The sequence below is a fragment of the Spermophilus citellus genome (assembly GCF_964194105.1).
Source record: "Spermophilus citellus genome assembly, chromosome: 3".
NCBI classification, from domain to species: domain Eukaryota; kingdom Metazoa; phylum Chordata; class Mammalia; order Rodentia; family Sciuridae; genus Spermophilus; species Spermophilus citellus.
Window position 1 is genome coordinate 109,963,441 of NC_138184.1, and position 17,969 is coordinate 109,981,409.

At 38.3% G+C, this 17,969-nt stretch overlaps 3 protein-coding genes across 6 annotated transcripts in view; 2 read left to right on the forward strand and 1 right to left on the reverse strand.

The window, feature by feature from the left end:
• SFI1 (SFI1 centrin binding protein) overlaps positions 1–17,969 on the reverse strand; it is a 322,241-nt gene that overhangs the window by 111,170 nt on the left and 193,102 nt on the right. The gene's annotated exons all lie outside the window — the stretch shown is intronic.
• EIF4ENIF1 (eukaryotic translation initiation factor 4E nuclear import factor 1) overlaps positions 1–17,969 on the forward strand; it is a 51,476-nt gene that overhangs the window by 28,244 nt on the left and 5,263 nt on the right. For 3 of the 4 annotated variants that reach the window (XM_081283702.1, XM_081283699.1, XM_081283700.1), the window contains exons 8-16: positions 3,650–3,785; positions 3,986–4,165; positions 4,911–5,143; positions 8,318–8,389; positions 8,838–9,021; positions 11,806–11,885; positions 12,221–12,363; positions 15,925–16,009; positions 17,668–17,800. In XM_081283702.1, the coding sequence (XP_081139828.1) occupies positions 3,650–3,785; positions 3,986–4,165; positions 4,911–5,143; positions 8,318–8,389; positions 8,838–9,021; positions 11,806–11,885; positions 12,221–12,363; positions 15,925–16,009; positions 17,668–17,800 (1,246 nt within the window). The remainder of the gene's footprint in view (positions 1–3,649; positions 3,786–3,985; positions 4,166–4,910; positions 5,144–8,317; positions 8,390–8,837; positions 9,022–11,805; positions 11,886–12,220; positions 12,364–15,924; positions 16,010–17,667; positions 17,801–17,969) is intronic. The other variant, XM_081283701.1, reaches the window with a different exon arrangement.
• LOC308643662 (mitochondrial import inner membrane translocase subunit Tim17-A-like) lies at positions 9,944–10,882 on the forward strand. The gene has a single exon (XM_081283703.1). It carries the CDS (start codon positions 9,985–9,987, stop codon positions 10,420–10,422), a length of 438 nt encoding a protein of 145 aa, XP_081139829.1. The 5' UTR covers positions 9,944–9,984; the 3' UTR covers positions 10,423–10,882.

The window sequence follows — 17,969 nt, forward strand, 5'->3', positions numbered from 1 at the left end:
AATGATTATTTCGGGTATATATTTTATAAAAGATTCACTTTAAAGCCAAACTGGGATTAATAAAAACAGATGCTCTGATTGTGCCACATAACCAGCTGAACCCTAGTATACAATGCTGAGAAAATGACTAATTGGGAAAAGTATGAAAGAGTATAAAGGATTTGAATGTCAATTGGCAAATGTATAAAGTGCTTAAAACGGTAAGCAACACACAGTAAGCTCCTCAGATATTGGATGTTAATAAATAGAAACAGAAATCAATGACCGAACCGAAAATACAGTTTTTATAACATGACTGTATAATAAGCCACAAGAAAAATCTTAAATAATGCATTAGTTCAGAAGTATTTATCAAGCAACTGTAGTACCTGGATACTGTTCAAGGAACTGAGGTTACATGAGAACACAAAGATCCTGTCCTTATAGAACTTTTTAGCAGAGGAAACAGGTGAGAAATCAGAATATACACACACACATATATACATGTGTATATATTTGTATGCTATGTTCACTGGCATTGCAGTACCTTAGAAATTGACAGGTTGGCAGCCACAGAAATCTACACAAACTGAAAATGTGGATCACATATGCAAATAATTTGTTAAATACGTAACTGAAAGGTTTAAAACGGATGCAATACTTCCTGGCATGGTAGTGCACACCTGTAATCCCAAGTGACTTGTAAAGCTAAGGTGGGAGGATCACAAGTCTGAGACCAGCCTCATAATTTATTGAGGCCTTAAGCAACTTAACAATACTGTCTCAAAATAAATAAAAAGGGCTGGGGATGTGGCTAAGTAGATAAACACCCCTAGGTTCATTTGTACAAAAAAATAAAATAGATGCAACTCTTAACTAATACTGTCTGACACCTAACAGGGCTTAAATATGTTGAGTGAAGAAAAAGATGACATAGAAAGATCTCATTGATGTAATCAAAAGATGCTCAAAACAAAATGTGAAGAAATCAATAAACTAGAGTAAAACACAAAAATGTAATTTCCTTAAAGTGGAAAGCATAAAGGAAACCAAACATCAGTCAGTAAAACTGAGTAATTATCAAAGAACAAAAATATTTCATGATATATTTGCTTATCAGAATATTATGAATCCAGGGATATGACTTGTCTAAATGACCGTTGTTTGAAGGACCAAACTAATAGTCACAACAGTCATGTAAAAATGCTATTGAAGCTGGGCGTGGTGGCACATGCCTATAATCCCAGCAGCTGGGGAGGTTGAGGAAGGAGGATCACAAGTTCAAAGCCAGCCTCAGCAACTTGGCAAGGCTCTAAGCAACTTAGCAAGACCCTGTCTCTACAATAAAATACAAAAAAGAGCTAGGGATGTGGCTCAGTAGTTAAGTGCCCATGGATTCAATCCCCAGTACCCAAAAAAAGAAAATGGTACAGAGAATTTACTAACAAGTGAAACAACCAGAATACAGAGTTCTCAGACTCCTTGATCCACTGGTGGCTGATAAGGACATAGCAGAGGATGACCTGACCTAAGAGTTGGAGCTGTTTCCATTACTCCATTTCATTTGCCAACATATGGGAGAGAGTTTCTGTCATTAGAGTGTCCCAGCTTGCTCTATTATGAAAATTACTAAATAGATTAAACTCTTGGTTTAAATTGCTTTAGTTTCTTAGTATTTCTGCAAAATTTTTCTAAAAGTAAGTTTGTACTCTTGAACTATGCTTTAAAATTTGCTTATCCACTGAAGCAAAATTAGTGACTGATCAAAATATAGAAATGACTTTCTCTATTTCTTCAGTCTTTAGAAAATGTCCAGATACTTCTTGTCCTTTGCTTTTTCGTGTTCTTTTTGTATACCTTGTGGCTTTTTTTCCCGTGTGACATAATCAGAGGAAATAAAGAAAATGCAAAGCTACCATTTTTGCTATTTGTAAAACTTCGAAATTTCTTCAACACAAACCATAATCATAGCTTTTAATTACTACTTTTACAGTTCCTGTATTTTGATTACAATCCTTAATTTTTCCACTGTGAAATGTCATAATGTTTATCCTACACTTTAATTAATGCAAAATTAGTGCACTCAAAAGTCATATGTAAGGCATGAGAGTCTACAGGTAGAATGTGATTGAAACTGCCTGAATAATTTCTCTGAAATAGAAGTTCCAGAAACAATCAAATTAGGGTCTTCAATTAAAATCCCTTCAAGAGAAGAATTTTATGATTTAGTTTGGATATAGATTATGAAAACATTCTTCTAGATAAGAACAAAAACTTAAATGTAACCATCCCCTGCTGCAATTCTGTCATGCATAAAAACCAGTTTGGGCTGCGCATGGTGGTGCACTCCTATAATCCCAGCAGTTCAGGAGGCTGAGGCACAAGGATCTCCGGTTCAAAGCCAGCCTCAGCAATGGAGAAGCGCTAAGCAACTCAATAAGAGACCCTGTATCTAAATAAAATACAAAATAGGGCTGGGGATGTGGCTCGGTGGTGGTGTGTTCCTGAGTTCAATCCCCAGTACCCAATAATAAATAAAGACCAATTTGGATATTTAACTGAATTTATAATAGGGTAGAATTAAAAATTCGAATTTTAAAAATAGCTTAAATCTAGCTTTTCAAAGATTGGTAATAGAGGGGCTGAGGTAGTTCAGTGGCAGAGCGCTTGCCTAGAATGTGTGAGGCCCTGGGTTGGATCCTTAGCACCACATAAACAGAATGCTTCTATTTATTTTTATCTACAACTACCCAAAAAAAAATGGTGCTAGAAATGACTTATGAAATATGGTGGAAAAAAATTTCTGATCATAGTGCATCACTTGTCCCTATTAAACCAAGTCTATGGAGATTGATTTGAAAGAAAACAAATACCTATAAATTTCCCATTAAGCTCAGACAGAAATTAGATATCAGTTAAAATACCATCTTTACGCTCTGCTTTTACACCTTCATTCCTGAATTTGTTAGGATTGAATTTTATGGTATACCTTAAAACTTAAAGACCACCAAGATTGAACCAAGGATTTTCAATTCTCCATGGATTCTTGGTGTTTAGTTAAAGGTTACTTATTATCCTGGCAGTGGAATACTTCATTCTGGTACTGATTTTTATTTTTCAACTAAGTCCTCTGAGAACATTTGATAGGACTTAGATTTTCTAATAAGGTAAAGGATAGAAAATCATAACACTGTGTGTGGCCTAGAGACTTCATTATATATGCTTAGAAAGTGCGAAGTTGGGGCTGGGGATGTGGCTCAAGCGGTAGCGCTCGCGTGGCATGCGTGCGGCCCGGGTTCGATCCTCAGCACCACATACCAACAAAGATGTTGTGTCCGCCGAGAACTAAAAAATAAATATTAAGAATTCCCTCCCTCCCTCCTTCCCTCCCTCCCTCCCTCCCTCCCTCTCTCTCTCTCTCTCTCTCTCTCCCCCCCCTCTTTAAAAAAAAAAAAAACAAAGTGCGTAGTTGGTTATCCCCAAATTTGAGTTACTCAAAAATGACCAAGAAAGGGGAAGAAAATTGAAGATTCAAAATCCTAAGTTTAAAGGGTAGGAAGCATCAAAGGAAATTTCAAAGAAAGTGATCCTTTCTTAAAATTTGAACTTTCTTGTCTTTTTTTTTTTTTTTTGTCTAGAAACTATTAGCATCTTTTGTCTTTTTCTTCAGATGATAGAAGATGTTTTGGGAGAAGGGTCAGTCTCTGCCAGTCGGTTCAGTAGGTGGTTCTCTAACCCCAGCCGATCAGGAAGTCGATCCAGCAGCCTTGGGTCAACACCACATGAAGAGCTGGAGAGACTTGCTGGTAAAATAGCTTCAAATTCTGACTTTATATATAAACTCTAGCTTTCTCTGACATGGTTCATTCTGTCTTCATTAGTTAGGGGTTCTTTAGAGTTAGAGGGTCTCTGCATGAAAAGCCTTTAATTTGTGTCCCTTTAATACTATTCTTGATGTTTCCATCCTACTAGAACCAGTTATGTATACGTTTGTTTGCAATATCAGGTCTGGAGCAAGCCATCCTCTCTCCTGGACAGAACTCGGGGAATTATTTTGCTCCTATACCATTGGAAGACCATGCTGAAAATAAAGTGGATATTTTAGAAATGCTACAGAAAGCCAAAGTGGATTTAAAACCTCTTCTTTCCAGCCTTTCTGCAAATAAAGAAAAACTTAAAGAAAGCTGTAAGTGTTTGAGAATCTGCTTTAGATATCTGAAAAAGTTTGGATTGTCTTAAGGGAATTGGTTTTAACATACTGCTATTTCATCAAGTCGAACATATGGTGATTTTTTTTCTTAATGATGTTCAAAAGGATTTATTTTATCATTTTTGAGAATCTGATAGTGGTTCTTGGCCCTATAAGAACTTTTCATCCAGGTTGTTCTTACATAGGACCCAGTTGTAACACCTCAGTGAATATTTTTAACCCTCCCAAGGCAGTTCCTCACAACTCTGCCTCAATTTGCCATGTTCATACTTATGCTAAAAGCCCTTGGCATAACAATTTGGTACTGTAATAATTACAGTGCAGGTAGCAATTTTACTGATGTTAGGCTATCTGGATTCCTATCCCTGGTAACAAGTCTCCAAAAGATTAATATTATTCTGCAGGACACACAGCAGTATTGTGTCAAGTTTTAAAACTTAGTACCTCATGGTTATGGTCCCCCAGTTTATAGCATCTAAACATTTTAGGTTTAGTTTATATGCCATCTTTTACTGAGTACATGGTTATAACTTTATTTCCTCCTACTAAACAACTATGAGTTTTAAGTGTTTTCAGTTTGTCTATTTTCAGTGTCAGCCTTTTCTGACAGCTTCACTTCAGTTATGAAATAAATTATCTTCACTTTAACCATCATGATAGCTAAAGAGAATTTCTCCCAAATATCCCTTCTTGGTTTAACCTGGACTTTCTTAACTTTCAGCACATTCAGGGGTTGTGCTTTCAGTGGAAGAGGTAGAAGCAGGGCTCAAGGGTTTGAAGGTGGACCAACAAGTAAAGAATTCAACTCCCTTCATGGCAGAACACTTAGAGGAAACCCTGAATGCTGTAACCAGCAATCGACAACTCAAGAAAGACGGAGATATGACTGCGTTCAACAAACTAGTGAGCACTATGAAGGCAAGTGGGACTTTGCCTTCTCAGCCCAAAGTCAGTGTAAGTATTTGGAGCAAATCTCACCAAGCTTTTTCTTCTTTTCTTTGTTTTACTTCCCATAACAATAAATGGAATTTTAAAAAGGTATTCCGAGTAAGTTGGAAATTCTTTAGTAGTTGTTTGGTCCTTGATGCTTTTGTGCATTAATTATCAATATGTTATTTGTTACTACAAAAGCAAAATTGTGGCTTGTATGTATGTATTGTGAGTGATAGTAAAAAGTGAAAGATCGATTCTTACACAATACCTACATAACTGTATTAAAGCCACAGCTAAAATATATTTGTATAAAAACTATCTTTTTGCATAAACTCCAAAGATGGTTTTCTGGTTATTTGGCTACTTAAGTTCACATAACTTGCTATATTTTTGTAATATAATTTTTTTACAGTAATTATTCTCAGATACCTAGGATTACCTGCTTTCTGGATAAGGAGTTGGCAGTCATACAAATTATTAAAGTATTAAGATGGATTTTTTTAAGACAGTTTTACATTCTGTTAATTTACTAATATGGCAAAGGATATGATTCCAGATTTCTTTTTAACTTTTAGGCATTAGGTTATTAATAAGGTGGATGCATTTTGGTAAATACCATACACTGGTCTTTGAGAACCATGGTTCTCTGCCATGGTCTATGTGTTAATATCAGTATCTCTTGGTGATACAAAGGGAATCTAGGTAGAACCAAATAATAAAAACATAGATTTATTCTAATTGCTTAGTTAGCAAATTTTTCAAAATTGAATTTTGCCTCTTTCTCTCCTGACCCTGTCTGAGAACTACAAGTAGTGGTATGAACAGCAATTTGAAGGCAAAGTTCCACTTGCCTTCATAGTGCACCCTAGTTTGTTCACTAAGTCTTGTACCAGGAGAGGACAACTGATTTTTAGATTTCCTTATCTAACCAACAGTCAGTGATAGAGGCTTCAGCCTGCTCAAACAGGTGCCATTATTCTTGACCTTAATAGACTTCTTTATATCAGACTATATCATATTATATATATATATAAATACTATACCCAATTATAGGGGAATAATTTCGCAAACTGCTCCAGTTGTTTTCATACAAATAAATCATAGATCCAAATGATTAAAAACTATCCTCTACATTTGTGTCTTAGTGATTGGGTGCTGACTGCAGTTCTATTGGTCAGATCTTACAATTAGCTTTTTTTCTTTTAGTGTGACTAAGGAAATGGAGGCAGAGGAAGTCAGCAGTTTGTTTTAATACTATGATTCCAGAATACTGACACAGCTGACCCAGAGTTGTGAGGGCACTTGGTTTAATGTTGGAGTTTCAGTGCTCTAAAGTGTATCTGGTTTCAACTGGAGGAATCAACCTAAAATACTTGTCAAAGGGATGGATGATGTAATTCAAGTGGCTAGGCAGAAAGTAATACAAATTCAGCCTAACCTCCGAAAAAAAGCAAGGAAAGTCATGAAATAAGCATTCCAGGTGTTCTTTCGTTATATACATGCATACACATATACACACACACACACACATATATATATATATATTGTTGTAGATGTATACAATATCTTTATTTTGTTTATTTTTATATGGTGCTTAGTATCGAACCCTGTGCCTCACATGTACAAGGCAAGCTGAGCCACAACCCCAGCCCCTGGATATTTATATTTATTTATTTATTTAGCAGCTGAGAATCAAACCCAGTGCCTCACACATGCTAAGTAAGCACTCTACCACTGAGCTACAACCCCAGCCCTCAGCTGTTATCTTTATTGCTTGATTCACACATGTTGTAAGGTCCTGTCTGCTTCTAAAATGAAAGTTCTTACAACTGCTATTTGTGTACTATTTCTCATCTGCCTTCAACCAGGTTGAAGGTTCAGTCATATTGTTCATCCCCAAAGTAAGATATGTTGATTCAATCTAAACTCTATTTTAAATAGAATTGTAGGCTCTATTCTATAAATATAGTAAGCCACGAAGTATAAGGTTGCCTCTTTGTTTTAGTTAGATGTAATTAAATAACTATTGAGAATATTACTTATTATAATCATGTGCTTTTAGTCCCAGTTCCAAAACCAACAATAAAACACTTGAGTAACTTTAGGCTATTTGTTGTACCCAGGACAATACTGTGGGTTTTGACAGATCCAACTAGTGGAAAGAAAAGTATTCAGAGAAAGCAATTCAGGTTGAATGGACACTGGGAGGTACTGAAGTGGAGGATTTGACTTGCCCTGTACGTGTGACCCATTTTGAACAGCTTATTTAGAAGTAATGAAATTCAAGGCTGGGGACATGGCTCAGTGGTATAGTGCTCACCTAGCTGCATGAGGCTCTGGGTTTGATCCCCAGCACCACAAAAACATTAATGTTGCAACTTCCTGAAATACAAAATCTTGAAATATAATAGTTTCAACCAAATTTGCATGTTATTTACTATAATTTAAATACCGTCTGTGGTCAGTAAATCTTATTAAAGCTAATGGGTAGCAAGGATTGCCTCAAATTTAAATATGAATTATCAAAATTTCTTGTGGCTCCTTACTAAGAGGTAAATGATGGCAATCTTCAGTGCCTCCATTTTATTTTCCCCTCTTTTGATTGGAAATGGTGAAATGGATCAGAATTAGCATCAAAAGGATCTCAGAGTGGATTCTGTATGTGCATGTAAATATTCTTTCCATTCCTAGATCTTTGGGGCATGTATGATGAGAGAGAATAAGTTGGTCTGAATTTTTTGTGAGTTAAACATCTTTCTCCTGTTGAGTGTCAACTCCCTTGGGAGTGTCTAATATTTTCTTATGGTCCCCAATCTCTACTGTGTTAAGACACTTAAGCCAGCACACCTGTAATTCCAGCTACTCAGAGGACTGAGGCAGGAGGATTACAAGTATGAACCAGCCTGGGCAACTTAGCAAGACTCTGTTGCCAAAAAGTAAATAAATTAGGGCTGAGGTTGTAACTCAGTGGTAGAGTACTCGCCTAGCATGTGTGCGGCACTGGGTTTGATCCTCAGCACCATATTAAAAAGTTAATAAATAAGCAAAAGATATTGTAGCCATCTACAACTTAAAAAAAGGCAGGAATGGGAATGTAGCTCAGTAGAGCACTTGCCTAGCTTACATGAAACTGAATTTGGTCCTCAGTACCACACAAAAAAAAAGTTAAAACCAGTGTTTCTTTGACATTTTTAGCGAAACCTTGAAAGCCATTTGATGTCCCCTGCTGAAATTCCAGGCCAGCCTGTTCCTAAGAACATCCTGCAGGTATGTTACAATCTTATACTGAGGCCTCAGAGTCTGAACAGTAGTACTCATTTTGTGTAGTGGTCACCCATCTTTGGGCCTTAGAGATGTTGTCTGGCAATCAAGGATGTAATGTAGTTTGGTAGTTCTGTGTTGCTACTGAACTCAAAATGGGTTAAGGAGAGGAGGGAGACTTTAAAAGAAAAAAATAAGCCCTTGTTTTCTGGTTTGCAAGTTTGTAATTTCTGTAGAGAAGAGTACCTAACCTGTAGTTGTAACTTAAATGTTGCTAGCTGAGCATTCAGAGGAATGTATTGCATGTACACATTCCAAGACATTCCATGGAACATGAAGGAGTTTCATCATCTAGCTTCCAGAAATTAATCCGTAATCCACAGCTTTTCACTAGAAGAAAGAACTAGGTTTGTTAACAGGGATTTGTTTTTGGTGTTTGCTTGTCTTGTCTTAGGAACTTCTGGGTCAACCAGTTCAGAGACCTGCTTCTTCCAATCTTCTGAGTGGCCTTATGGGGAGCTTAGAGCCTTCTGCATCTTTATTGGGCCAAAGAGCATCCTCTCCTCCCATGTCACAAGTGTTCCAAACTCGAGCAGCCTCAGCAGACTACCTTCGCCCAAGAATACCGTCACCAATTGGTAAGTAGTCTCCCCCACCCCCGCCCCCGTATGGGGGATTGAACCCAGGGGTGCTTTGCCACCAAACTACATCTCTAGCTATAGAATTTTTTATTTTGAAATATGGTCTAGCTAAATTGCTCAGGCTGACCTCAAACTTGTGATCCTTCTTCCTTACCCTCCTGAGTCATTGGGAGTACAGGCATGTGCCACTGTGCCCAATGTGACAGTCTTTTTCAGGGATATTCTTTTTCTTTTTTCTTTTTTAATTGTTGTAGATAGATACAATATCTTTATTTTATTTATTTATCTTTGTATGGTGCTGAGGATGGAACTCAGTGCCTCATACATGCTAGGCAAGCTCTCTACCACTGAGCTACAACTACAGCCCATTCGTGGACATTCTTAATGAGTTTTCAAAAATTGTGTAGCCAGATAACGGTGGTGCATGCCTGTAATCCCAGCAGCTTGGGAGGCTGTGACAGGAGGATCGAGAGTTCAAAGCTAGCCTCAGCAAAAAGGTGCTAGGCAACTCAGTGAGACCCTGTCTCTAAATAAAATACACAATAGGAGTAGGGATGTGGCTCAGTGGTTGAGTGCCCCAAGTTCAATCCTCAGTACCAAATATACACACACATGTAAATATATTACAATTTTTGGAGGAAGGTGTGAGATTAAAAAAGTAGAAGACAGTTTGTTATCCAACTGCCTTTCTAGATGACTATAGTCATGGGTGTTTTTTGTTGTTGTTGTTTTTGTTATTGTTTTTTTCTTCTCAAAATTATTAGGTATCTCAATCCAAAAAAGTAATTTTGACTTTAGACTTGTCCTTAATAAAGAAATCAGAATAGTGGCTCTCTACCAAATTATTGAAGTTGATTGATTTAATTCAACTGTGAAGTCTTGTGGCTAATTCAGAATAAAGAAGCACTTCCAGAGTTTCCGCCCAGCTTGCCCGGCTTCGCCCGCGCGGCTGGAGTCAAGATGGAGGAGTATGCGAGAGAGCCTTGCCCCTGGCGAATTGTGGATGACTGTGGTGGGGCCTTTACGATGGGTACCATAGGTGGTGGTATCTTTCAAGCAATCAAAGGTTTTCGAAATTCTCCAGTGGGAGTAAACCACAGACTACGAGGGAGTTTGACAGCTATTAGAACCAGGGCTCCACAATTGGGAGGTAGTTTTGCAGTTTGGGGAGGCCTGTTCTCTATGATTGATTGTAGTATGGTTCAAGTCAGAGGAAAAGAAGATCCCTGGAACTCCATCACTAGTGGTGCCTTAACAGGAGCTATACTGGCAGCAAGAAATGGTCCAGTGGCCATGGTTGGGTCAGCTGCAATGGGTGGCATTCTCCTAGCTTTAATTGAAGGAGCTGGTATCTTGTTGACAAGATTTGCCTCTACACAGTTTCCCAATGGTCCTTAGTTTGCTGAAGACCCCTCCCAGTTGCCTTCCACCCAGTTACCATCCTCACCTTTTGGAGACTATCGACAATATCAGTAGAACTTTTTTCCCAGGATTTCTTTAACAGAATGAGCTGTAGTTCAAGAAAGATTTCAGAAGATCAAGTTGCAGTCTGTTTTTAAAACCATAGGTGGAACAACTGTGGCCAAAATAGGCTATGAGGAGACATTTAGCACTTTTTTCTATTTAAAGGAACGTGGAGGGGGGGAATAAAAGATGCCACATTTATGTATTCACACTCGGATTGCATTTGTGATCAAAATAAATATCTAATGTCCTTAAAAGAAAATATAATAAGTGCTTAGAAGATGAAGGACCAAAGGGCAAATAACAGTGGAACATGACCATCATTTCCTTAGGGACTTCTCTGCCTGGTTTTATGTGTTCTATTATTCAAACAATAAAAAGCTCCTGGAACTTACTCTTTCTTTTAAGATAAATTATAAAGTTCTGCCTTTTCATACTGAGCATATTTCAAATAATGCATATTTTATACTCGTCCCTCATCTCACTTGGAAGTGAATTATGTATAAGAAGAATTATGCAGAGTCGACATGAATCATTTCACAGTGAAATGCTTTATGGATTGAAGGATATGGTAACTATCTTTTACTTTGAAAGTAAACTATGCTGTCTTGGTTTTGAGGATGGTGGGTACAAGACTGTTAACTTTAGGGCTACTACGTCCTGATTCCTGATCATCAGAAACCTCACTAGAAACAACTTGCTTTCAATATGCCCAATTCTGTATGAGAAGAATTCATGCAGAGAAAATTTTGGTGTTGTGTGCTTGAAAATAAAATATATGCTGTTTTTAATGTGAAAAAAAAAAAAAAAAAAAGAAGCACTTCCAGAAAGCAGTTCTAGCAAAGTATGCTAGTGTTCCTGTAATTCTGGAAACAGTGTAGGCTGCTGGCCAATCATACCTTGACAGTCAAGTTTTGAAAACATTTATCTACGGTCAGGAAGATAGAACTCTATGAAAAGATTGTGACCCTAAGAGCACTGGATGCTACTTTGGTACCAGTTGGCCTAGTGAGCATTGCCAAATTGCTGGTTATGCTGGCTGAGTTTTCTGCCTTTGAGATATTGGCTCTGAAAGGAACAGCAGTGACTGATTAATGAGAAAGATGGATATACCAGCAGTTTGGGCAATGAAGAGCTCTGGTTTGAGTTTCACATAGCCTCCTGTGGTAGGATAGAGGAAGAGGCTATCAGCCTAGAAAAGTCAGTACTTCTCAAAAATGATGCTACTCAGCAAGGAGCAGCATGCATTAGGGATAATACAGCCATGATGTGTGAACATTTGCTTGACACTCATTGATTCTATAACTTTCTCATCAGGTTTCACACCAGGACCACAGCAGCTACTTGGAGATCCATTCCAAGGCATGCGCAAGCCCATGAGCCCTGTCACAGCCCAGGTCAGACTGGGCTATTTCTCAAACCCAATCTGTTGCTTTCTTTTTCAACCCTATTAATTATGGGGTGGAGAATTGAATTGCTACAATTTTCTGAAGTGATTTGGCAGCAGTAGAACTTTATTGTATGTTTCATAGTGATGCTATATATTTCAAGTTCTGTGAAGGCTAGAAAATTACTGAGTAATTAAACCAATACTTATGTTTGGCAGCATAATTTAGTCACGTTTTCTCATCTGCTACTTAAAAGTACCTTTTTAAGAGGAAAGAGACCCTGTAGAAAGTACATTGACTATCTTTTTTTATTTTGCTGACCCTCCCCTGCCATTTTTGTTCAGCAGATGAGCCAACTCGAATTGCAACAGGCAGCTTTGGAGGGGCTGGCCCTACCACATGACCTTGCAGTGCAAGCAGCAAATTTCTATCAGCCTGGTTTTGGCAAACCACAGGTGGACAGAACCAGAGATGGATTCAGAAACAGGTAAATTACTAATCCAACCTGTGAGGATTTGGGTAATAATTTGTGAATATAGTTTTCCTGAGATTAGTAAGTTATTCACAGTACAGTTCTGTTGCACATGCTGATATGTTATAAACAAATAGAAGGAATTCCATCCCGCTGCAGATATAGGGAATATGATTGCATTCTGCTGAAGGGACATCTGGTTTTTATCCTGCATGGCTTTTATAAATTAGTTTTTATGGTTTCATTTTGCTAATTAGTTATATAGAAGAGATAACTGCCTGCCTGATTTACCTTACAATTTTGTTAAGAGTAAATACATTTAAAATCTCAAGGATGTTTCTGCCAGTTAAAGGATTCATTTTTATAGGTGTGAATAGCATAGCTTCTTATTTGTTTTGTTTTTGTGGTGCTGGGGATTGAACCCAGGGCCTTGTGCATGCAAAGCAAGCACTCTACCAACTGAACTATATCCCCAGCTCTATAGCTCCTTATTTGAAGTCATACTTTTGAGATGATAAAAAGCAAAACTCTACCCTACTTCACCACAGATTCCATGTTGTGTTATCACACTGTATCAATACCGGATTGTTACATCAAGAGTTTATTGGTTAGAGTTGATGGGTTTGTTGACCAGAGCTGTTAACAAGTAATTATTGACTTCACTATCTTTCTTTTTTTTTGTGGTGCTGAGGATTGAACCCAAAGCCTTGTGCATGCAAGTCAAGCATGCTACCAACTGAGCTATTTCCCCAGCCCATTCTTTTTGTAGTTGCAACAAGTGGTAAATGAAATCAACCATAAGTTTGGGAGGAATGGGAATGGAGTAGCAATATTCTTCTTTTTTTGCAAAATCCAAGAGATACAGAAAATTGCATAAAACAAATGTGCAGTTTATGATAAATTAAACCCCCTTATTAATTACCCCAGAAACCTTCCATGTGCCCTATGCTAATTATACATCTTTTCTCCCTCAGAAGTGACAACTGTTTATCCTCTAAAGGTAATCACTACTTTGCTGGGTATAGTGGCATATACCTGTAAACCCAGTGACTCAGTAGCCTGAAAGAGGATTGCAGATTTAAGGCCAGCCTGTTAGCAAGGTCCTGTCTCAATAAAAAGGGTTGGGCTGTAGTTCAGTGGTAAAATACCTCTGGGATCAGAGTGGTAGGGGGTAGGGAGGGGTAATCACTACCTTAATATATTGAATTTTATCACAAAAATGTGTATCTTTGAACATCACAGTTTAGTACTGCCCATATGATATTTAAGTATTTGTTGCTGGGTGTGGTGGCACACACCTGTAAGGAGGATTGTGAGTTCAAAGCCAGCCTCAGCCACTCAGTGAGACCCTGTTAAATAAAATACAAAAAAGGGCTGGGGATGTGGCTTAGTGATTAAGTGCCCCTGAGTTCAATCCCTGGTACCAAAAAAAATAAATACATACACACACACACACACACACACACATATAAAATTTGTTGTTTTTTTGTTTTTGTTTTTAAAGAGAGAATTTTTTAATATTTATTTTTTGATTTTCGGAGGACACAACATCTTTATTTTCTTTAATGTGGTGCTGAGGATCGAACCCAGCAACCCACGCATGCCAGGCGAGCGCGCTGCCGCTTGATCCACATCCCCAGCCCTAAAATTTGTTTTGATGTGATTTTATTTATTTATTGGTACTAGGGATTGAACCCAGGGATACTTAACCAGTGAGCAGCACATCCCCAGCCCTTTTTATTTTTTATTTTTAGATAGTCTCATTAAGTTGCTTAGGGCCTCACTAAATTACTGAGGCTGGCTTTTAACTTGAGATCCTCCTGCCTCACTCTCCCAAGCCACTAGAATTACAGACATACACCATGCCTGGATTTGATGTGATTCTTAGTTACCTTATCAGTGCCTCAGTGTCTTGCTTCAACTAGTTTTATCTGTCTTTATCAGAAGACATTACAACCAGGAAAATACCCTGGCATAAATACATCCAATCTATAGTGCTTTTCAGCCTAAACACAGAGCCAAGGATCTGTCTGCTGAACATTCGTTGACCTGCTTTCTATTGTTAGCATAATGTGGTTCCTTGGCATTCACTAACATGATTTGAGACTTTCAAAGCACTTTTAACATACAAAATTTTATTTGGTCTTTGAATCACCCCTGTGATTTAGATGAGAGTAAAAACTGCATTTTACAGATACTGAAACTTATTTGAGGGAGGGGGTTGTTTTGTTTTTGTCTGTTTCCCTGCTCTTTGTACTTTGCAGTACAGGAACGTGACCTCCATGAGATTAGACTTTGTTTTGTTCATACTGTATCTCTAGCACTTAGAACAAGGTCTGGTGCTCAAATCTGTTTATCAGAATAAATAACTGATAATTGTGTAGAAACCCCAGATTTAAAGATCCCCCTTAGTCACTTAGAATACCACTGCTCTGTGTCTGCCTACATTGTGGCAGGAGGATCCTAAACCCCTGGCTTCTTTCCAATTAGTACCAGGTAAGGTAGGGTTATCCAAGCCAATATATAGTTTATAACCGGTATGGTGGCTAGGGAGGCTTTCACTCTATGGGCTGGGTGTGTTCTAGAAGTTAGGGAGCAACACTGGCATAGCACCTGACATATAACTTATGCTCTGAGACAATGGTTCAAATCAATTAAAGAGTTCCAGATATCTCAGGACCCAGTTACATGCAACATGCCCCACTGTTCCTGTTTTACACCAAGATTAATCCCAAGGACTTCCCAAATCCCCATACCTATTCTAGCAACCTGAACTACTATTCTCTATCTTTAGATTCTCCTGGGTCATACCTCGTTTAATATGAAATAGATTTGTTTGGTTGGGTTTTATACTGGGATTGAACCTACTGAACTATGTCCCTAGTCCTTTTTTTTTTTTTTTTTTTTTTTTTTTTTTTTTTTTTTTGAGACAATGTCTCAAGATCTTAAGTTGCTGAGGTTGGCTTTGAGCTTGCAATCCTCCTGTCCCAGCCTCCCAGGTCACTTGGATTACAGGTGTGTGCCACGATGCCTGGTTTAATAAGCCAGTTTTTCCCCAAGAAGCAGAGTCTTCCAAGTTTTCTGACATTCTGTTTTACAACTATGCCTCATTGGCATCTCATAGTTTTCCCTAGGTTATTGACTTTTCCACTAGACAGTTCTTACAAGGCCTAGGCCATGTTTCATTAAGTTTTTGTCTTTCCTTAGAATTTGGCATGTGTTTTTGCATAATTTAGATACAAATTGAATGCTTAGGAGATTAACTTGAGTTAAGGAAAGTGATGCTAAATTCCTGGGCTGGTCTTGAGTGTTAAATGGTTTGGGGAGTTTGAGTGGCTCAGGGCTGGGATTGTGACTCAGTGGTATAGCACTTGCTTAATAAGTGTGAGGCACTGGGTTCAGTCCTCAGCACCACATTAAAAAAAATAATAAAATAAAGGTTTGTATACATCTACAACTAAATTTTATATATATAAAATTTAGTTGTAGATGTATATATATATATATATATTTTTTTTTTTTTTTTTTAAAGTTTGAGTGGCTAGGAACTTATACTGAAAATTGATTTGTTCACAGGCAACAGCGAGTGACCAAGTCACCAGCACCTGTGCACCAAGGGAATTCCTCTTCCCCAGCCCCTGCTGCTTCCATCACAAGCATGGTCAGTGACTGTTGACTATGAATGACTTTTTAAGACTTCTCTGTTTGTGCCTATGTTGTGTGTGCCCCAAAGTGTCCTTGAATGCCTTTCCAGAAGAATACTGATCTAATAGTCTTTTATACCTGCCTGTGTGTGTGTGTAGAACAGTAGGATTTATTTAAGACAAAAGCTCCTAGAAGGTGAGAAAGGACCTAATAAGGGTTCCCCTCATACTTTTTTTTTAAGGGGTGGGTGTGGGTGTGTGTGTAAACACAATACCTTTATTTTTATGTGGTGCTGAGGATTGAATCCAGTGCCTCACATGTGCTAGGCGAGCACTCTATCACTGAGCTACAACCCTGGCCCCTCATACTTGCCTTTTTATTAGATCTTTCCCTGGTCGATCACAGTCTAACTCAGGTTTCTAGTGAAGCCCCTCTATTGGGGAAAGTATATTCCCGCAGATAGATGAGCATGAGCCAAAACACACAGATGACATAGTATATGCAGACGGACATCTCATACAGGGTGGCAGAAGGAAAAGGTGAGAAGTGAGGCAGACAGGTGGATAGGGGTAACAAGTCACATCATGGTGAGTACATTTTATATGCTGGGAGTTTGCAAACTGTTCAGGTCTCAGTTATAGGAACTAAGGCTGGGACAAAACAGTTTGTTTGTAGGGGCCAATATAAGTTTTACAACTGACTGGTGGTATTCTTTTTTTAAAAAAATGTTTCATTCTCTACAGACTTTTTATCATCTAGTCAAAGCTGATAGAGACCCTTCAGGGTTCCACATGGGTCTTTTACATTTTTAATCTTTGTGTGTGTGTGTGTGTGTGTGTGTGTGGTACTGACGATCAAACCCAGTGCCTCACATGTGCCGGGCAAGTGCTCTAACATGAAGCCACAATCTCAACTTTCCACATGGGTCTTTGCACCAAACACCTTGAAAGCAAGATCTAGAAGAAGCTTTTCTATTCATAAGTTATGGACTGTCTCCTTACATCAAGGATTTTGGGGTTGTTCAAGAAGAAAAGAAATATATAGGGCTAGGGCTGGAGCTCAGTGGCAGAGCGCTTGCCTAGCATCTCATAAGAAATAAGCAAATAAAATAAAGGCATGCTGCCCATCTACAACAACAAAAAAAAATTTTAAGAAAGAAAAAAAAAAGACATAGTAAAATAGTGACAAGTTCATTATTTTATTGACCCCAAGTGATAATTCCTACTGGCTGAGGAAACTATTTGAATAATTGTAAATTTTCTGGTAGCCAGGTGAAAAAGAGAAACATTAAGAACATGGAGTTATTTAGATTCTGACATTGTCATTGAAATGTCCTTTCCCAGATGGAAAAGTAAGCTATTACTCTAGGTTATACTTCTGCCCATGCTTTTCCTCTTCCCATCCTAATCTTGGGCTGGGAAAATGTGTGAAACAGAGGCAGGTCCCCATCATAAAAAATTGTGAGCAAGTGTTATAAAGATCTTGGGATACCACCTATTTGCCCCTTTAGGTGTCTTTTCCTTCAGTAGCTACGGTGAATGTTGGAGTTGGTCTCTGCCACTATGTGGGCAATATCGTGTCTCTTTTTTGTTGATTATCTTGACCACTTAAGCCTGCCTTAATATTAGAGAAGGGAACTTAGAGCGTGCTGATGCCAATTGCTTTTCTCTGCAGCTTTCTCCTTCCTTCACCCCTACCTCAGTAATCCGGAAGATGTACGAGAGCAAAGAGAAAAGCAAGGAGGAGCTAGCATCGGGAAAAGCTGTTCCTATTGACAGTAAAGAAGATACTCAGAAGGCCACTGAAGGTAGTACTACAGAGTTGTTGGCTATACTATTCAACAAAGAATGTCTCAGAACATGGGCCTTAGTGCTGAACAACCTGACCTGTTTCTCTGCAAGGCCCTGGGCCCATCCCCTGGACCATAGTTCTGTGTCTATGAGAAGGGTCGGACAAGCTCACAGTCACTTGCTTGT